At 41.0% G+C, this 21,918-nt stretch overlaps 1 protein-coding gene, 1 long non-coding RNA gene and 1 pseudogene across 2 annotated transcripts; 1 reads left to right on the forward strand and 2 right to left on the reverse strand.

The window, feature by feature from the left end:
• Positions 1–3,356: 3,356 nt before the first annotated feature.
• Positions 3,357–12,535, reverse strand: SLC25A53 (solute carrier family 25 member 53). Its single transcript, XM_036227161.1, has 2 exons — positions 12,386–12,535; positions 3,357–5,903 (listed from the first exon to the last, which is right to left on the reverse strand). Exon 2 carries the CDS (start codon positions 5,870–5,872, stop codon positions 4,952–4,954), a length of 921 nt encoding a protein of 306 aa, XP_036083054.1. The 5' UTR covers positions 5,873–5,903; positions 12,386–12,535; the 3' UTR covers positions 3,357–4,951.
• A 129-nt stretch (positions 12,536–12,664) lies between these two features.
• On the forward strand, positions 12,665–20,866 carry LOC118607830. The gene is made up of 3 exons (XR_004952869.1): positions 12,665–12,883; positions 17,635–17,844; positions 19,876–20,866. It is a non-coding gene; the product is annotated as an uncharacterized LOC118607830 (long non-coding RNA).
• Positions 18,428–18,546, reverse strand: LOC118608517 (annotated as a pseudogene).
• Positions 20,867–21,918: the final 1,052 nt, after the last annotated feature.

Raw genomic sequence — 21,918 nt, forward strand, 5'->3', positions numbered from 1 at the left:
CTAGTAAGGGTGAAAATTGGTACACTATTAGGAAAAGTTAGGAATCATATAGTAATGCTGAATGTTCCCATACCTTATAAACCAGCAACTCCAGTCTTGGCTAAATATCCTAGAGATGCCTGCATTTGTGTACACTACCAAGAATATTAGTGGTAGCACAGTTTTTTAACAGTCAAAAACTGGAAATAACCAGAATGTTCCTCGAAGTTATCATGGGTAATGTGGTATTTAATATACTATTTATACAATGATATATACAAAAAAGTGAAATAACCAAACAACAATGAGATCCCACTACATGCCTATTAGAATGGCCAAAATTTGAAACACCGACGATAGCAAATGCTGACAAAAATGTAGAGCAGCAAGAACTTTCATTCATTGTTGGTAGGAATGCAAAATTGTACAACCACTTTGGAAAACAGTTTGGCAAGTTCTTAAAAAACTAAACATACACTTACTATACAACCCAGCAAATTTGCTCTCTGGTATTTATCAGAGGATTTGGAAATATGTCCACACAAAAATTTGCACACAAATGTTTATAACAGCTTTATTCATAATTGTCCAAACTTGGAAGCAACCCAGATGTCCTTCATTAAAAGAATGGATAAATAAGCTGTGAAACACACAGGAAATGAATTTTATTCAGTACTTAAAAGAAATGAGCTATAAAGCCATAAAAAGACATTGAGTAAAGTTAAATGCACATTACTAACTGAAAGAAACCAATCTCAAAAGGCTATAGACTATATGATTCCAACTATATGACATTCTGTTAAAGGTTAAACTATGGAGATAGTAAAAAGATCAGTGGTTGCTAGTAGTTGGAGAGGGATGAACAGGAAGAGCACAGAGGATAGGGGATGGGACGGGCAGTGAGACTACTCTGTATGATGCTATAATGGTGGATAAATGTCATTATATATTTGCCGAAACCCATAGAATGTGCAACACCAAGAGCAAATCCTAATGGAAGCTATAGACTGTAAGTGATAATTATGTATCAATGTAGGCTCATCAATTGTAAATAATGTACCATTCTGGTAGGGAATGTTGATAATGGGGGAGGCTATGAATGTTTGGGGGCAAGAGTATATAGAGAATCTTTGTACCTTCCTCTCAAATTTGCTGTGAACCTAAACCTAAGAAACAAAGACTTTTTAAAAAAGTAAATTTATCACAATTTTAAAAAATTAAATAACTAAAGCTACCTGCAACAACATGGATGAATCTCACAAGTAATGTGAAGTGAAAGAAGATAGGCACAATTCCAAGTATATAAAGTATATAAAGCTCAACTATCTATAAAACAAAACTATTGTTCAGGGACGCCTACTTATATGGAAGATAAATCTATAAAGAAAAGTAAAGAAGTGATATTGCAGTAATCAGGATAGGGGTTACCTCTAGGATGGTGGAGGAATATGATCACTGGGGGTTGGGGAACAGGGGGAGTAAGGGAGTAGGGATAATCAAGATATTCTATTTCTTGTCCTTGGTGGTCACTACATGGGTGATGGCTTTATAAATGTTCTTTTAACTGGAAGTTATCTTCTGAATGCTTCTCTTTTCTTAAGGAAATGGAAACCAAGGTATCCAACTGGTATTGAGGATGGGGAAGGAGGTGTTGAAGATTTGATGAGAAGGAAGATGGTATGAAAGAAACACAGAAGTTGGAGAGTGAATGGAACAGAGAAATATAGTATTTTTAATCTTTTATGAAAATTGTTCATTTTTCTTGATTTATTATACTTTTTCTCATATGTAACATTAATATTAATATATTATACTATATGCAGTTATCCCAAACATGTAGTTAAATTATGCTATTTAATGTTTTCAAATAAATTTTAAAAGCAAAATTAAGTTTTAATAAACCATATAATTGTTATAATAGTTGTAATATAATAGTCAATTCATTATTTTACCTTGTGCTTTAGAAAAGCTGATGTAGTTTATACATAGACGAAAATACACAGGGCTTATGCAGGGATTTTTATTAGTCTTTCAACTTTTTATACTAAGTAGCTTTAGTGTTAAATTCTGTATTTTGTAAGTTTTACACAGACATAAGTGTTTATTACCTCCTTATTTTATTGCCATTTTTATATGTCAGAAAATATAACAACATTAACAAAATAAATCTTGACTTTTAAAACTGCTAAAAAAACTATTACACTCTTAAACTTTACTCAGATTTAAATTGAAAAAGTTGATAGGTTCATATAATTTTGCCTAGGTTTTTTTGTGAACCAATTGATTAAAATCACTTAAATTATAATATGCTTTAAGTTGTAAATCCATGTTTATAATTGCATAGCTTCAAGTATTAACATTCTTAATGTAAATTTAGTTTTTATAAAGGCACATATAGTAAACTGAAACAATTACCACCAATGTTGCTTTAAAATATGTTTTTATTTTCTAATACTCTATAACTGGGCCATTGTCATAGAGATAAAAGTCTTTTTATAAGAATTTAAATCTACAAATATTGGATCTAGAAATATAAACATTTCAACTCCTGGGTAGTTCAGGAAAAATATGGCTTGTGTATAGAAAATGAATTCTCAAATAATAAAGCTACCATTAATAATGTTAACAATTGGTGGTTGGGTAAAGGGTATATGGGTGTTCTTTATATTTTTCTCATGTTAGCAACTCTGCTATGTTTGAAATTATTTCTAAATAAAAAGAAAATGAAGAAAGGGACATAGACTGACATAGTGACTTAAGTGGAAATTGACAGCATACTTGGAAATAAATACATCTCTTGGACAAAAAGGAGAGTAGTTTATCCTCTTCAGCTTAAAAACCAAAGTCATTGCTAAGTTATAAATTTGTATACATATTATTTTCTTCCAAGCTAGCCTTGAACTATAACTAGCTACTGTTCTATTTTTCCTTCCCTTGTGCATACTGTGTCTCCTGTCCTTGAATCCACAAGCAGAGTATCGTCCCCCATCCCATTTAGGTTTCATGGGATCAGACATGGGAACTCATTTACAGCTATTCTGGACCAGCCATTTCCTGTTGACTTCGCTGGCAAATGCTCTTTGATCTCATATCACCTACAGTTGCATCTTTAATTTCTGTGATATTCAGTAAGGAATTATCACTACCAGTATCTATAATCAGGTCATTATAAATGACAAATCCAGTTCAGTAAGGAGATGCAAATGGAGGTCATTATCACATATATAAGGGGGAAAACTGCAACATGTCATCTTGGAAATCCTCGAAATTCCAGTTGAAATGAATGGGACAGTTAAGCGATGTTTCTGTTGGTAAAATTTCAGTTCCTATAGCATTGCTAATAGTAAACAAGCCATCAATAACACACTCATCAAATGTCCCAGTTGAAAGTAACTTTTTATTATCATTATTATTATCAGCAGTATCTTTATCATTAGCACAAAACTAAATCCACTAATAAAAGGAAACAAAATCACACCCCAAAGGCATGTGTTTTGCCATGGTTGGGATGGGTCAGTAACATTATCTTCATGTATAAGGGACAGTACCCTGAGGATAAAGACCATATCACAGCTTGATATTAAATTCAACAACTCAGCCAACATTATTGAGCACCTAGGCACAATGAGAGATCTAAAATGTATACAAGAATCCCTGCTTTCAAGGAGTTTTACAGTCTAGTAGGAGGTATTGAAGAATATCAAGAACACAAGGCCACATGAGATCAGTGAAATAATGGAATCAGCGCCATGTATGAAGTGTTATTGGAGAGGGGCATCACAAGAGACTACCATTACATTCAATTGTTAGAAATCAGGATAGGCTCCACAGAGAAGGTGGCATCTGAGCTGGGCTTTGAGGTTTTCAAAGGATTTTGGCAGATTGGCATGTGAAGGGCACTACAGATGGAGACTAGTGTGGGCCAAAGCACAGCTGTGGGAAAGTTTGTGGCATGTTTGGGGAAAGAACAATAGTCCAGTTTGGCTGATGTATGAAATCTACATAAATAAGAGCGGTGTGATGAAATGCTGAAAGTTACATGAGGACCATATTTTGAATGGCTCTGAACTATAGGCTAAGATTTCTGATCTTTATGTCATAGTAACTGTATTTACCCACAGTGATAAAATATGCAATGATTTGTGAAAAAAACGTGATCACTTCACTTCTAGATTTCTTAGGGAAACTCAAGTAGTTTCTAGGCAATGTAATTGCCTTGCTATCAAAAATGTCCCAGCAGAGAACCCCAAACAATCTATAGTAATTTTTTTTCTGTTTTGCATGCAACTAAATCTCTTCCTTCAAAGTCTGTTTTTTTTTCCATCCATCCAAGGACCACACCTCTCCCCACTCCTACCTCCAGCCCTACCAATTCTTGTGGTCCTGATCAATTGAGGCAAGTCTAATTTAGGACTTCCAGCCACAACTGCCATCCTGAAGTTAGGATCCACAGTCTTGAAAGGTGAGAGTAGTGGCAGTAGGGATAGTCATGAAATGTCATGAAAAAATAGGCATCTGAGAAGTTCTATGAAATCTCTATACTAAGAGTCAAGCTTAGTTCTTTGATATTGGAGTTCCTGATCTTCCACTCAGTTTGGTCCAGAGAATAATTGGAGGGGTCCCAGAACTTATAGTACCAAATTAAAATCCTTTTAGAGTTTCCTCTATTGTCAAAGAATTTCTTAAAGAAATGACATTTCATCTAAGTTAAAAGTTATTTAAAAGTCTCCTGGGTCTAAGGCTTTTGAAGCTGTGGTTAGATAGGAGTGACTCTTTTTCTGATCAAGGAAGGCTGCTGGGCTTTGTCTGTGCCAAATAGGCTGGTAGTTGGGAACTTCTCTAGTGCACTGACAGTTCAAAGATGTTAAATAATGATTGTATTAGGTAACTAAGCCATAGAAGTAAGCTATTTAGACCAACCTGGGAAGGCTTAGAATAACAAAGATGCCATGGCCACACTTCCTGCAGCTAGTCAGTCTTTCAGCTCTTTCCTGGAATGAGACCTCCTCTGCAGGAAGTCATGGATAGCAGTAGTGAGGCCCCATGTCACACTGGATCGTAGGATGACCAGGGAGCCTCCACGGTAGATCAGGAACACCTTTCGGCCCCGAGTGTCCCACACATCTTGGGCAGAGGCCCAGAGGCTGGGCATGCTCTGCCAGCCTATATGGGACTGCATATTGGCAACTAGCACAATCAGAGGATAAAGAATTAGGCAGGTGATTGTTCCATTGACACTCCCAGACACCAAGGCGGGAACCCAATGGGGCAGGCCTTGCTCTGCCAAGCCATCCTGGATGGGGTCCTTGAAGGAGAAATACAGAGCACTACCCAGGCTGTTCCTGAGAAGGACAGGCCAGAAACCACGATAATATCCCAGTGACATCCGCCCCCAAAGCCCATAAGAATTGAATTCCTTGAGAATGCTGAAGGTGCTAGGGAAGCGAGCTTGCTTGCGACCATCCTGGAGCACATTTTGCACCCTTTCAAAGGGGCTGAGTGCCACAGCCTCCACTACACCAGACATGAGCCCTGCAGCCCAACGGTGTCCTAGGGAGTGTGGCCCATTAGGTGAGAGAGAGAAGAGTAGGCTATCATAAGTCCCAAACAGTAGAGTCCCTTGTAATGTCTTGGAGAGAAGAGGTGGGTATATTCCCCTGTAGAAGTATTGAGGACCTTCATGCCAGAGCTGTCGCAGAGCCTCTGACACTGCTACAGCATGGATCTGTTGTCGGAACACAACCTTATAGATAGGAAAGGTGAGAAAAGTAGACATAAAATTGGAAATGGCCCCAAGGGCGTAGGCCTGAGAGTTCCAATTTTTCTTCCCAGGCGCCTCTGCTTGCATCCAGTGCTGAAGCTCCTTCCCAGGAGAGTGGTTCTGTTCCCCCATGCTGGAGACAACTGGATGCAGATAGAAGAAACTGGAAAGAGCAGAAAAAAAGAGGTTAGACTAACCATTAAATCTGTTGGTGAGCATTTTTACTGCTTAATTAGAAAGAGAGACCCAGGAAACTCAGCTCTAAGGGTACAAGCCACTTTTTGGGCCAGTTCCTGAGAAATAAGCATACTCTTAAGAAAGAATTCATCGACCTTAAATTAAAGGCAGTTAGTTTTTCTGAACAGAGTCGCCTCTGCAATGTTTTGCTAACACAGAAAATATTTTAATATTCAAGGAGGTTGAAGATCGAAGAAAAAAAAATGGGGAAGGAGGCCTGCAAACCCTATTGCACTCAACTTTCACCAGATGAAATTGTGCATTTGATAAACTATTAGAATAGTAAGTTGCTATTTTCTTTCCAAAAAGTGGCACTATCTTGTAGAGGTAGAAAAGCATTCAAAAGTTGTAGTCCAATACTTTCTCTAAAAGTTGGTAGAAACTTCAGAAGTTGGGAGTCTCCTCATCTCCCTTTCTGTAGATTCCTGCCTTTGTTGTAGCTGTTTCATGGCAACTCCCCCCACCCCAATGAGGAACAGAAAGAGGAGCTGTTCCTAGAAATTCAGCATGAAAAGGCTCTATACCTGGCAGAGGCTCTATACCTGGAAATTTCCAAGCCTGACCTTGTAAACCTATAGCTATATAATAGAGCATGGGTTCTCAACCTTGACACATTTCACATCTTTGGCCAGACAATCCTTTGTTCTAGTGCCTGTCCTATGCATCATAACATATTTAGCAATATCCTGGCCTTTACTTGCTGAATGCCAGTAGCACCAACTGTGACCTACCTAGCTATGACAACCAAAAATATGTCCAGATGTTGCCATTTGCCCTGGGGGAGGGGCACAAAATCGTCCCTGGTTCAGAACCACTACACTAGAGGAAAGAGGCAGTGCAAAGACAACAAACAATTGCTCCTACCCAGTAATGGTCCGGGAGCAGGTGGAGTAGTATGACAAGTTAACTGGGGACCTAGGGCATATGAAAGAAATTTGAGATTAAGAAGAAATGAATGCTTAATGCAGATCTGAGAAACTGAGGGAGTTTGTCGTAAAGAAAATATGGGTTTCACTGGGCTGAGCGGACAGTGTGCTGCAGTGGGAGATGGTGTGCTGAGGAGAAGCATAGATGTACAGGCAGAGGGCAGGAGGAGTGGGGAGAAGGCAGATGAGCTGGCTGGGGATTCACATGCAGATGAATAGGAAGTTTGGTAGGAACTTCAGAACCAGAGGTTTCACACAGAACCCTGAGCTGTGTGGTCCTGAGGAGAGGGAGGTGTTAGGGCTCTGATTATGCAAGCAGTTGATGACCACTCGATAGGGACAAAGGGGTCCCCCTGGGGAGGGGCAAGGAGAAGCCAGGCACTGCCAGAAGCCCACTGCAACTTTCCCTGGCCACTGCACATGGAACCTGCCTTGAAGGGCTTCTCCTTCCAGAATCACCCCACATCAGCTCCCGCCTGGCTTCTTGCTCCTGCTCCATCCATGACCCCACAATCTGGCCTCACAACCACCCCCCACCAGCTACGCTCTCTCTTGGAGGAGGGGGTTGGAGGCTCAGCCTCCCTTGCTATGCCATTGCCCCTCCCCCCGCCCCATATTCCATGTTTGCCTTAAGCCTGACCTCCTTAACCTCATAGCCAGGAGACTGGGAGGGCCCCACTGCCCTGGACCCTTTAGCCGAGAACTGGCCAGGAGCAAAGGCTCAAGAGACCTACTCTTTGTATCCCTCTGGGGCACTTCTGGGCCCCTGGCAGCCACATCCACCTCTTGAGAGCCAAAAGTGACCCCGCCCCCACTACCCCAGGAAGGAGGTAGCTCTGCTCAGGCCACTAAAGCCACAGGGGCCCCCAGCATTTCACAGCTGTCCTCTCCAGGGACTTCTTCTCCAAGTTTTACCTGCATCTAAATAAGGACAGGTGGTAAGGGAAATGTTTGTCCCTTCTATTATCTCAGAGTGCAATAATATTCCACTTCTTCCCCATGTTTTCCTGAGTAACCTACAAACAACTATTGACTAGCTGCATAAGGTAAGGTGACTTAGCAGAAAGAAACCAGGCTAGAATTTGGCGGGCCCACATTCTAAGTGCCAATTCTGTTACCAACCACCTGTACGAGCTTTAGAAATTCACTGATATCTTGGAGCCTTTCCCCTCTGTTATAAACTGAGCAGACAGAGTGAAATGCTCTCTACGCATTCTCATATTGCGCATGTCACAACAGTTTGACATGAGGGAATTCAGGCAAATATTTGACAGAGAAATTAATTGTGCTTTTTCATCCCCAATTCTTTCTGCCATTTTTGCCAATCATTTTCAAGGATTACGTGTATTTTAGCAATACCTTACCTTAAATATCTAATTTGCCATTTTATAAATCTAATTCTTCCTTTTTTATGGAGGAGAGTTAGTACACTTTTCTCCCATGTATTTTTTGGTTGAGATGTTAGGCTTTGGGAGGCAGACAGATCTGAGACTGAATTTTGCTTCCACCACTTACTTAGTTGTGTTACCTTATGCAAGATACTTCACTCAGTTTCGGTTTCTTCAACTACCCAAGAGAGACAATAGGTCTCCTTCAAAAGGTTGTTGTAAAGATTAATAAAATCGAATGAGATAAAATGGTTGAGCATCCATTGCATGGTGGCCTCGATAAAAAGTATTAAGAAATGATGCTTCCTGGCCTCACCATCTGTCTCAATAGAACACATGTTCCTATAGGACACTTTCAGGCCAGCCAGAATAAGATGATGTGGTATGGTGAACCAAATCCCATGTTTACTGATAGGTAGAGAAGACCTTTCTTCTGTATATGTCAAGGTGTTATTAAACAGTCATGGACAGTCTGGCCCCTTAACATGAGTTCCAAAGTCGAGATCACAAACTGGACCTGGATTCGACCTTGAGCTGTTATCCCCTGTACCCTATGATGCACCTCCTACATTTACAACCTAGTAAAGTGAGCCCAGGGAATTCCAGATTCCCCTGGTCAGTCTAGTACAGATGGATAGCTTGTGTGACCACCCCAGGATCTAATCCCATATTTGTTTATCCAGGGAGTCTCTAAGCCAGTCCTTTGGTCAGCTCACAAATACATGTTGATCACTGTGGATAAATCACCATGGAGCTGGAGTTAAACAGTAATTGGTGCCTGCCTTCAAGGGCTTGAGAATCTAGTGGGGAAGTTAGGTCAACAATAAGCTAAACTATCCTGGAAGGCAAAAAAAATTTAAAAAGGTGTACTAATCACGGTCAGAGCAGAAAGACAAGAACAATGTATTCTACCTGAGACAGGGAGCAGCCAAAAAAAATTCTCCAAGGAGGGGCATCTGACTTGATCCTTCACCAACAAACAGGGTCTTATTAGGTGGAGGAGTGAGGGCAGGCATTCTAGGCTGAGGAAGAGGACTAAGGCACAGTGGCTTAAAAGCATGAGTGGTGCATGACACTGGATGCAGGCCGTGGGAAGAAGATGGAGCTGTGACCCACAGAGAGGAGCCGATTTAGAACAAGGGCCATATTTGTTTTCCCCACTGCAATGCATTATGGCATACAGACATGGGCTCTGGGTTTGAATTTTGCAGTGCCACTTCCTAGCTTTATGACCTTGGCCAAGTCTCTTCACCTCATTATCCTCAACTATAAAACGACTGTCATGAAGGTTTATGAGATGAAGTATATAAAATGTTCAGCCCAGTACCTGCTATTTAAGTTGCTCCTTAAGTTATACCAGTAGTTTCATTTTTTAAAAAATTTGATCCCAGGAATCAATGTAAGATTACAATTACAATGATTTAAAGGCTGAAATAGGTCTAATGCACTAGGTCATCTGCAGAGTGCATTTTCAATTGTTTGTTTGGAAGACAGCTGAGAAGAGTTCTTTGTGGCCTTTGGAGTTTGACAGCCTTGGGCTGGAGTCTCAGTGCCTCCATTTATCAGTCCTGTGGCCTTATACAGGTTACCTAGCCTTTCCTTATCTGTAAAATAGGATAACAATGCCTGTCTCAACAGGATTGCTGAGAAACTTAAATAACAGAGGGAAAGTTCCTGGCACAGATGAGGTGAGGTAGGCAGCTAAGGGCGATTGTTACTGTTTCAACAGAAAGCTTTATCCCCCTAACCTTCAGGCTTTTAAGGTTTCTTTGTGGAAATTGGAAAATGTGGTCTCCTTAGAGCCATGAATTGGAACACACTCCCACATGAGGCCAGAGATAAAGGATGCTCTGTACCCAACTGGAGCCAGATTAGCAAATCATCCTCCCAGCCTTGCAGGAAAAGACCCTCACTTTGTTCTAATGGCCCAATTCAGACATCTTTATACAATTTATTTCCTTTCACTATTTTTTTTTGTCAGAGCTCTAAGATCTATTGTTTTTCCTATTTGATCCCACCCCTACCAGGTCCAACTTCAGATCACTGAATTTGGTGACAAAGCCAATTTAAAAACAGAAGAGTCTGCCGAGACACAGAATCAGATGTCATGGGATTGGGAGCAGAAGCAAGAATCTAAAGAAAACCCAAGAGCTACGGCCAACATCACCTGACTGTGAGGTGAGGCTTCTACCCCCACAACCTCTATGCTCCCCCATTGTTTCACAAGAGAAAGTCTACAGTCCTAAGATGTAAAGGGCTTCATCTCCAAATTTGAATTGCTTATTATAAGGAATTCCAGATACTGGAGTTGTAAATAAGAAGGCAGAAAGGAGTAGGTGAAGTACCTTGGCAGGTTGAAGATGAGCCCAGCCATCAAAGGGCATCAGATTGTTGATTTGCTTTCAAGCATCAGGAATCAAGAACAAGCCCCCACAGGGGGCCTCCTAGCCACAACTGACATAGGTGAAGCAAAGACCCTATGGAAAATGAAACAGATTTCCCAGCCTGTGGCTTCACGGCCCATTCATTTCCAGACAGCCCTGCATGCTGTTTCCATGGAGTTGTTCCTTCTCTTGGGCCAGTGATGGCAAATCCAGCAAAGGAGAGGTCCTCTCAAGAGCTCACAGAAGGGCAACCTAGCAACCTGTCCTGAAGCCAGGAAATGAAAGCTCCATCAGTGGCAGAAAGCTGTGGTTGGGGGTTAGGTCAAATTGTATTTCATTTCTCACACTCCTTTCTCAAGTTAAAGTTGAAAGAGGAAGATGTTACAAAGAATGATTGTAGGGGAGTGGTTCTTAACCATTTCTAGGCCACCCACTCATTTGAAAATCTGCCAAGCTGTGGACTCTTGGCCGACAATTTCAGGAAGGACTCTGCTCTGGAGTTACATCTCATGACAGATATGCTTTGGAAAGGTAAGCTACATTGGCAGCAGACCTATTTAATTATTACCCTCAGCATGATGTGGTGTTTTAGGCAAGGGTTCACAAACCTCTCTACATCTCTGAATTAAGACAAAAATGTTAAAAAATGTAAATTATACTCCCTGCCCCCACGGGTCCTAGTAAATCTGAACCCCCCAGAGGTTGAGCTCAGGAATTTGCATTTCTCACAAACTCTCCAAAATGCTTCTGAAGCATTCAGCCTTGTACCAATACTTTGGTTAACTGCATGGGTTCTGGCATCAGACAGACCTGGTCCAAATTTTGGCTTTGCCTTGTAATTTCAGGCAAGTCATATCACCTCTCTGAGCCTTATCTCCTTTGGTGTCATTTGCTGTAGAAATGTTTTACATTTTTTTAATAAACTGGCCATTTGTTATAGTGTAAAAAAAAGACAAAGCAAATGCATGTTTTCCGTACAATGTATATCGTAAAAGTTGCCTACCTCTTCCCCCAGCCCTCTCTACCCGCTGCCTCCTCACCCGCTCCCTCAGAACTACGAGCACACCAAGCTGCTGTTTGAGACCACCCAAGTAAAAAGACTCTCTAGGCAGCTCAGCCAGGCAAATAGCTGGCATTTGGAGAACAACAGACTTGGGTGCAAAATTGGATGCTGATATTTATTTGTTGTGTGATGTAGGGCAAGATGCCTAACCGCTCTGTTTCCCCATCTGTGAGATGGTGATAATAGTCCTTGCTCACTAACTCTACATTGTTCCAAATGGGCTCTCCCATCTCCACTTCGGCTCTTCTCCACTAACCTTCAACCTGAGAGAAGAGAGGAGTGCTTACAAGAGGCAGTCTTTGAAATCAGACATGTCGATTTGGGCGTGAGCTCTTAGCTCTGCACTCCCTAATTGTAGTGCTTGGGCGCTTAAATCCCCCCACCCCACTCTGTTAAATGGGCATGCTGCTACCTCCTTCTTAAGGCTGCTAAGAAAAATCAATGAGATGTCTGTGCAAGCACATTTGCACGCAGAAAGCTCTCAGTAAATGCTCCCTCCCCCCACCCTTCTCCCTAGACAAAGGTGAGAAACTCTTAACTGATTTCTGTCCCACCTCGTGTTTAAGGCATCCGGTCTCAAAGCGCAGAGGAGAATAAGGTGGAAGGGGAGAGAGAGAAGGGAAGCGAAGAGAAAGCAGGAAACTCACGGATAAAATACAAATCGGCCCGGTCGGTGCGTCCAGGCTGCACTTGACACCGCGCTGGCTCCCACGCCTGTGAGCCGGAGCGCTGGTTGGCAGGCTACCCCTCTTGCTAGCAATGGCCTCGCGGCCCGAGGCTGCGCAGGGAGGCCGCCCCTGCGACCCACTGATTGGCTGCGCCGCCCCGCTAATCACGCTCTTTGTCTCAATGCGCGCAGGCTGAAAGAAGCGGCGGCTGCTGGGAGGGCTCAGCGGGTGGGAGTGGGGGTGGGAGTGGGGGTGGGGGTGGGGGTGGGTGTTGCGGGGGGCGACCACAGCTGTCGTGGGAACCACGTAGCCTCCACTCAGTTCCTTAGTGTGGAACAGCTCAGTGGGGCAGCTCTGGGTCGTTAGGGGCCGAGGAAGTGTCATCATCCTTTTTCCCCACGAAGGGCCACGGAGACCGGAAGGCGGCATCCATCGTTGTCCACGCAGGACCATCCGGGGCCCTCTGGCCGAATACAGGTAGAGAAAGGGGGTGAGACTACCCAGGGCGGAGTGAGGAGCAGGAAGTGCCACCAGGACAGGGCTGCTCGCCGCTTGGGGAATGGAGAACTGTGGAGCAGGGGAAGGTGCACTCGCGTAGCCTGGCTGCGCTGAGGAGGAGGTAGGGTGCCATTGGATGCTACCCTGTGGATAGGATTTGCCTTGGTTCAGAAGGGGCGTTTTCGTGGGGGGGGGCTGTCGTGATGCGCAGGGTGGGGAGAATCTCAAGCGGTCTGCCTCGAACTCCCTTTTCATCTCCTCACCTCCTCCTGGGGAGGAATATGTGGGTGTGCGTGGCCTGTCCAACTCCTATTCCCTTTCTCCGATTAAGGCCATCAAAGCCGAATCTGAACTTGAATTCTGTATGGCTGATTGCAGAGCTGGTAGGCCAACAATTTCCTTAGAAAAATGTAATGGAAGGGTCACTTTGACTTGTTTTCAGAAGATGGGAGAGGAAATTTTCCGTCTGGCTACAGCGGAGGTTGGGGGTGGGGGAAGAGGGAGAGGGATGAGGAAATGAGACTGCTTTTGACCCTTCTCTTCCCTGCCTTGTCCTCCGTGATGGCATAGGCTTGATGCCCTGAGGACTGGGATAATCGGTTCCTGGTGGATGAGGGTCGACCTACCCCGGAAGCAAGCTTTCTTAGGAAGGGCACCTGTTGCAGAGGCCGGATGTGAAATAAAGGCTCACACTTGTTTTTGAGCTCATGTAAGAATCTGAGAAATAACAGGGCAAACTTTGAAAAGGGGATGTGGTTAAAAAACCGAGACCATAAGTTTAATGGAGATCTTATTTATTACCACAAAGCCGGGAGACTCAGACTATTGCATACTATTTTGAGAGTTCAATTCAGCCCCACACACTATTTACCTAGAATTCAAAGCAACAGTTGTCTTTCCTCCTCCCTCTTGGAGGACTGATGGGAGGGGAAGGATGTGGGTCAGAAGGTTGTAATTGACAGTCTCCTCGAGGTTAGTTTTAGGGCAGTGGGCAAATATAAAATGTACTGAAGGACGTTAAGGAAGGTAGAGAAAGCAACTGCAGACTGCTTTCCTGCATTCTGCTACCTAATTGACCTCCCTCCCTGGCAAACACAATGACCCCTCTGAGCCATAGTAAGGAGTTACATCCTGCCCTAAGTGAACCCTTAACTATATTCCAAGACTGGTGATGAGAAAAACAGGCATGGAGGTTTGCATAGGCTTCTATCTGCATAAATTAATTCACAAATAGTTTTCTTTGGGAAAGAAGAGGTCTTAGACACCAGCAAAGAAGAGGGGGTGGCCTGAACTCTGTCCCCGCACTCTCCTCTGTCTGCCTAAGGGTCTATTCTCTATGTGTCTATTTCCTTGATGACTTTAGTCCTTTTATGAAAAAAGTATAACTCTATTAAACCGTCAAAAATGGAGGAAAATACAAAAACTAAACTGCAAATTACTTATATAAACACTGTCAGCCCCTTGATGAATGTCCTAGATATTTCCCTATGTACCCAGATAGCTATATGTATAGGTAAAAGTGATCAAATATAAGTGCTGTTTGATACTGTGTATTTTTTTTCACCAAACAAAATATGTTGTGGATATCTATATTAATGAATTTATATAAATATCAAGATTAATATCTCTGTGTATGATGTTACTTTTAGGAATATAGAAGACAAATAAGAAAACTAAATATAGAAGCTATATTGTGGACAGTCATACTGTGAAGTGGAGTTTTTTTCAACCTCATTTACAGATGAGAGAAAAGAAAGCAAGTGAACTGAATTTTTCTCAAAGAGCCCTTTATCATAGCTGACCTGTTTCTTAACCTAATCAAATCTACACCCACTAGTTAATAATGTCCCAGAGGTTTCACACAGAACCCTGAGCTGTGTGGTCCTGAGGAGAGGGAGGTGTTAGGGCTCTGATTATGCAAGCAGTTGATGGCCACTCAATAGGGACAAAGGGGTCCCCCCGGGGAGGGGCAAGGAGAAGCCAGGCACTGCCAGAAGCCCACTGCAACTTTCCCTGGCCACTGCACATGGAACCTGCCTTGAAGGGCTTTTCCTTCCAGAATCACCCCACATCAGCTCCTGCCTGGCTTCTTGCTCCTGCTCCATCCATGACCCCACAATCTGGCCTCACAACCACCCCCCACCAGCTACGCTCTCTCTTGGAGGAGGGGGTTGGAGGCTCAGCCTCCCTTGCTATGCCATTGCCCCTCCCCCCGCCCCATATTCCATGTTTGCCTTAAGCCTGACCTCCTTAACCTCATAGCCAGGAGACTGGGAGGGCCCCACTGCCCTGGACCCTTTAGCCGAGAACTGGCCAGGAGCAAAGGCTCAAGAGACCTACTCTTTGTATCCCTCTGGGGCACTTCTGGGCCCCTGGCAGCCACATCCACCTCTTGAGAGCCAAAAGTGACCCCGCCCCCACTACTCCAGGAAGGAGGTAGCTCTGCTCAGGCCACTAAAGCCACAGGGGTCCCCAACATTTCACAGCTGTCCTCTCCAGGGACTTCTTCTCCAAGTTTTACCTGCATCTAAATAAGGACAGGTGGTAAGGGAAATGTTTGTCCCTTCTATCATCTCAGAGTGCAATAATTTTCCATTTCCCACATTTACTCAGATAAACAGTCTATAATGTCATAATTACTTTCTGAGCTCAGGTAGAGTAAAAAGAATAATAAACAATGCTATACCTTTCCCTGCCCTCTTTTTCATTTGAGTTAGCTTGGGGATCAGTATAGACCACTGCTTCGAAATTTGTTCTGTAATTCATCCCCTTTCAGTCCTCCTCCATCCTCTTCTCTGTTGTGTAAATTTGAAATAAAATTGTCTAAATTTTTATTTCACCATAATGATGCAAACCTAATACTTTATTTCACTTCCTGTGATACTGGCTTTTCCTTTATTCAGGGAATATGCCTTTTCTTTATTTGAAAGACATGGGACACCTGGGAATTCAGGTCAGATTAAGGGAATCGACCTAAGGAAAGCTTTTTGAAAATTTTGTGTCTGATAGCCTTCATTTATAATTATATGTTGTTGTTTTTTTGCTTCCTTTCTCCCCTTATTCTCTTTAGTTACTCAGAGATGAAATGAGTCTTTTGTTAAGAGAAACTAGCCTTTGAATGACCTTCTTTGCATTACCTTTCTCCTTCTAGGTACATTTTCCCCTTGGTTTCCATGATACCCCTGTATCATAGTTTCCCCCTCCCAGATCTTTTTGGTGACGACGTCTCAGTAACCTTTGCTGAATCTTCTTTCTCTTCCTGACCTTTGCATAGTAGGGATAAGAATTTTAATCCTCATAACTGTGATTTATTGAGAGCTTATTTATGTGCCAGGCACACTTAAAATGTAGTCAGTAGTCCTTTAATCCTCCTAGCAATCACGTAAGATAGCTTTTTCTCCTACTTTGTAATTTACTATTAATATTAATTAATATTAGTTGCCACATACTTCAGATGAGGAAACAGACTGGAAAATTAGGAGACCAGCTAGGGCCAGACAGCTAATTGGTGGTGGAGCCAGGGATGAGACGCCTAGCTGACCAACACCAAAGCCTATTCTCCTCCTTCTCGGGTTAGCTCTCACATACACAGGACCCTATGATGTAGGTACTATTACTATCTGCACATAATGCATGAGGAGACTGAGGTCTATGCACATGAAGTGATTAGCCAAACGTCAGAAGAGCAAGTGGCCTGCATGTCACATACAAAGGATGGAATCTTTAATGAACACTTGTTTGACAGGAAAGAGGCTTTTACTACCTTTCTTTTTCTTGCCCTCTGGGTTGCAGCTAGCCCACCTGCTGCCTGGCAACCACCCCCTCCCTGCCTTCAGTTACATTATCACATTACATTCAAGCACTATGTTGTTTCCTGTTTTGACTTTGTAAATTTAACAAATGCAAGAGAGACAGCAGCCAAAGTCAGTGGAGAAGAGATGAATTGTTCAATTCGTAGTGCTTGGGGGACTTCAGTATCTGATTGGAAAAAAGATGTTTATTTCCATCACACTAAATATGAATTCCAGATCAATTTGGAAATAAATGTAGATTTATGTGTGTACTAATTCTTTAAGAATATATTTATTTTATGAAAGGAATAAAAAGAATCAAATGCTCAAAAGCAACCCCTTTTAAAATTGCAAAAAAACCCCAAATATTTATTAAATCTCTGGATTGGAGAAGGCTATATATAGTTAAGAGTAATGAAAGAAATTACAAAGGAAAGGCCAATGTAAATAAAAATTAATTATAGACTCTAATAAAGAATAAAAAGCATTTATTTCAGTAAAAAGAGCTGAAGCCTGAGAGAGAGATATGCACTGAGGTAGCAACCTAAATTGTGTTCCACTGAGACAAAGGGGAAACTGTCATTTATAGCAAAAGTTCCCATCCAGGTTCTTAATTAGGTCTGTTTTATGTAAATGAGATATCCAAGTTGCACAGTTCCTATTGGACAGGGCATGTCTCAGTCTGTAGGTAAAAAGAGGAAACCAGGGTCTCCCTACACTTGTTGACTCAAACAGTATAAACAAGTAGGGTAGAGGGTGTGAAAGCTGAGAGTTCAGTCTGAGGTACTTCCCTGTATATAGAGTACTTGAGGAACCCTTGTCAGCAAATGGCCATAAGATTCCTATTTATAAAATTTGGGCCCTCGGTTGACCATGGGGAGTCCATCTCAGCAGAAAATCTCTTCTCAGTGTTCACATCAAATCAATCTTTCTTCTCAGGTTCCACACCAATAACCCAGAAGACAGCATTAACTGAAATAAAAGACAAACAGCACTCTTCTGCTGCTGCCATGGTGCCCGTGAAAAGATTGTGGCAAAGCGGGGCAAAAAAAAAAAAAAAAAAAAGAAGAAGAAGAAGAAGCAGTTTCTGTAGAAGACGGAATCGTGGATGCTACCAATTTTGAGCCGTTTCTTCAGGAGTGAATCAAAGTGAATGGAAAAGCTGGGAATCTCAGTGGAGGGGTTGTAATTATTGGAAGGAGCAAGCACAAGATCTATCTTTTCTCTTTTCTTCTTTCTTCTTCTTTCTCTTCGTTTTTTTTTCTTTCTTCTTTGGAGGGAGCGACGAAAGAAAAAAGAGAAAAGAAAGAAGAAGAAGAGAAGAAGACGAGGGGCCTCGAAGAGAAGAAAAGAGAGAAGAAAGAAGAAGAAAGAAAGAAGGAGAAGAAGAAGAGAAGACGAAGGGAAGAGGTCTCCTCCTCCTCCTCCTCCTTCCTCCTTCTCCTCCTCCTTCTCCTCCTCCCTCCTCCCTCCTCCCTCCTCCCTCCTCCTCCTCGTCCTCGTCCTCGTCCTCCTCGTCCTCTTCCTCGTCCTCCTCGTCCTCGTCCTCTTCCTCTTCCTCTTCCTCCTCCTCCTCCTCTTCCTATTTCTCCTCTCCCTCCTCCTCCTCCATCCTTCCTCCTTCCTCCTCCTCCTCCTTCTTCTTCTTCTTCTTTCTCCTCCCTTCTCCCTCTATCTCCTCCATCCTTCCTTCTTCCTCCTCCTTCCTCCTCATTCTTCTTCTTTTTTTGTTTATCTACAACACCCGGTCTTCCTAGATGGTCTCCTATCCAAGTACTAACCAGGCTCAACCCTGCTTAGCTTCCAAGATCAGATGAGTTTGGGCATGTTCAGGGTGGCATTGCCATAAGATCACTGTACCTTCTGAGGTGACTTTTTCCAAAAGATATTTGAAATATATCACCAAAAATATTTGAATAAGAATAATCTACATGATTAGTTGCACGTAGTTGCTAACAGCAAAGAGTTACAAATTGTGTTACTTTCAGTTTAACTAGGACAAAGAGGAAGATGAAGATTAAAACTCATTTATCCGCAATATTTTATACAAATTCTTGAATAACCTTGGAAACCTCCCACCAAAAAAAGCAAACAGAAGGCTGAGAAATATTGGCAACAAATAAGAAAAACAATAATAGCAAACTTTCATTGTGTTTAGATAGCTAACATTTATTAAGGTCTTACAAAGTGCCAGGTATATTCTAAGTGACCCATATGGTTTCATTTCATTCTCACAATAAATCCTGAGGTAGATCCTAATATCTCCAGGATCTAAAGCATTCTTATTTAAGGGGGAAAATTCAGAAATGCATAAAATGTAAATATACAACTTAATAAGTTATTATAAATCAAAGCACCACAAAGATCGATAGGACACTACCAGAACTGAGATCCCCGTGAGTCCCTGCTTGATCACAGCCTTTTTCCTCTAGAGGAAAATACTCTTGTGAGTTATGGCCTTTACTTTCTTGCCTTTCTTTAGAGCTTTACCATTCAAATATGAATCCCCAAACACTATTTTGTTTTTGAACTTTATGTAAATAGAACTATAGTGCATGTATCCTTCTGTATCTGCCTCATTTGCCTTACGATTATGTTTTTGAGGTTAAACTTTGTTGCATGCAGCCCTAGTTCATCATTTTCAGCATTGCATTACAGCATTCCATTCTGTGAATTTAGAAGTAATCGTTTATCTATTCTACTGATGTACATTTGGGTTGTTTCCAGTTTGGGGCAATTATGAAAAATGTCATTATGAACATTTTTTTTACTGTCTTGGTGACCATGTGCACATATGAGTTATGTATCTATGAGTAGAATTTCTGGCTCATACAGTATGTGTTTTAACTTTACTAGGTACTACCAAACTGTCTACCAAAGCTGTACCAACTGCCACTTCTGCCATCAGTGTTTAAGAGTTCTTGTTGCTCCTCATCCTCAGAAACACTTGGTATTTTCAGTAAAGCTTTATAATTTTCACTTAAGGTTTTACACATTTTATTAAAGTTAGTTCAAGATACAAGTATCTCCCACTTTTAGCAAGGTTGTGTTACACCACTTAGCTTTTACAAAAGATCTATATTAGTACCCGTTTTCACTGATAAAAAACCCAAAGAGGATTTAGCTTTTACAAAAAAAAATGCCGAAAAGTGAAAATAGCATTCAATGTTTGTTTTGCAGTGAGCTCTTTTAGAGTCTATGCTAACCCTGAGCAGCTAGAATGGCCCTGCCAAGCCCAGTCCCTGGAACCACACCCAGCAACTCAATATAGAGCAGCCAGAGCTTTGAAGTGTGTCTGGGAGCATCTGCACTTTGTCTTGATTTGTTTTGTGCACCTGTTAGCAAGGTGCGTCCTAAGGTATCAGAAAAGTCTAAGAGAATTTTTAAGTGTGTTATGCCTACCATAAAACTAGATGTAATTAAGCATATTTGGTATGATTTGGTAGACTATTTTTTAAGTCTTGGAACATTCAAAATTTTTTCCATATATATGAATTTTAATTACTTCTCTTTATGCCATTTGAGTTTATGAAAGGGAAAGTAGGAATGCTCTACTTCTGTTACCAGAGAAAACCTGTATTTGATTTTATATGCTATTGTAAATGTAATATTTGTTTAAATTTCATTTAAGTGCTTGCTGTTGGAATATAGAAATGTAATTGATCTTTTGACATTGATTTTGTATATTGATTTTGCAAATGTCTTTTAATTGTAAATTTTTATCTGTAGCTTCTTTGGGTTTTCTGAATACACAAGGATATGATCCACAAATATTATAGTAACAGCTTTATTTCTTCTTTTCCAAACCATGTTTATTTCATTTTTTATTGCCTTACTGCACTGGCTAGAACCTAGAGTACAAGAAGTGGTAGTGGGGCTGGGCATATCCTTATTCCTGAACTCAAGGGGACAACTTTTAACATTTACTTCAACATTAAATATGATACAAGATATAGGTTTTTGGTATACAATTTCTCATATTAAAGATGTTTTTGCTTCCATTCCTAATTTACTAAGTTTTAAAAATCTTCAGTGGATGCTGAATTTTATTGAATACTTTTTCTGTTTCTATTAAGACAAACAATTTTTTCCTTTTATCTCTTACTATGTTAAATTACATTGTATGGTTTTCTAATAATAAAGCAACCAGGCATTCCTGGAATAAATCCGATTTGGCCCTGATTTATCATAATATTATATATTACTGGATTCAATTTGATAATATTTTATTTAGTATTTTTGTTTCTATGTCCATAAGAGATAATAGCTTATAATTTTCCTTTCATGTAATATCCTTGTCAGATTTTGATATCAGGATTTGCTAGCCTAATAAGATTAGTTCAGGAATACACTCTTTTTTTCTATTTGCCTTTGGCTTTCTCCATTTACAATCAAGGAAACTGAGCTCAAATGTATTTAAATAGATTGCTTTTTATATCTGCATTCTATCCAGTTATATGCTTATAATCATGATTTATTGAACCAGCCTCTTTATATATCCTTGTTTCTAATGTTTCACTATTATAAACCTGCGGAGAATATCATAGTCATTCACATACAGGTTTGCACATGTAACCAGTTATTTCCTGAGGATACATTCCTAGAAGGAGAGTTGCTGAATGAAGAACTATGTTCCACAGGAACTGGCAGAGGAGGTGGCACATGGCATGACCTACTTTGGCAGCAGTGGCTCACATTCAGGGCCCTTCCTCATTTCTTAGTGTTCCTTTGGAACTCTTTAATTCGGAGCTACTAGAGATTTTAATATGTAATATTTAAAGGTTGATTTAGCTCTAAGAAATCACTAAATTACTGAATTCTTCAAGTGATTTAGAAGTTTCTTTTTTAACTTTTCAAATGAAACGTTTCAAACACATACAGAAGTAAAGAGAATGGTGTAATGAACCTCCACATTACCATCATCCAATTTCAAGAATAATCAACATTTTGCAGATCTCGTTTTATCTATATTCCCCATACATTATTAATGGGTATTGTAAAGCAATTTCTAGACATCATATTAAATGGTATAATTCTTTTGTACTCTATCCATAGTTATACCTCCCCTTTTTAATTCTAAATATTTTAAAGGGGTAAAGTTCGTATAAAATTCACCATTTTAACCATTTCAAAGTATACAATTCAGTGGTCTTTAGAACACTATCTATCTATCTATCTATCTATCTATCTATCTATCTATTTATTTAGCGTGTTTCTCTTTAT

The sequence above is a fragment of the Rousettus aegyptiacus genome, unplaced genomic scaffold (genome assembly GCF_014176215.1).
Source record: "Rousettus aegyptiacus isolate mRouAeg1 unplaced genomic scaffold, mRouAeg1.p scaffold_m13_p_9, whole genome shotgun sequence".
Lineage (NCBI taxonomy): Eukaryota > Metazoa > Chordata > Mammalia > Chiroptera > Pteropodidae > Rousettus > Rousettus aegyptiacus.

Excerpts from the sequence above, each read along its gene's own strand:
- SLC25A53 (XM_036227161.1), bottom strand. The coding sequence starts at position 5,872 with ATGGGGGAACAGAACCACTCTCCTGGGAAGGAGCTTCAGCACTGGATG.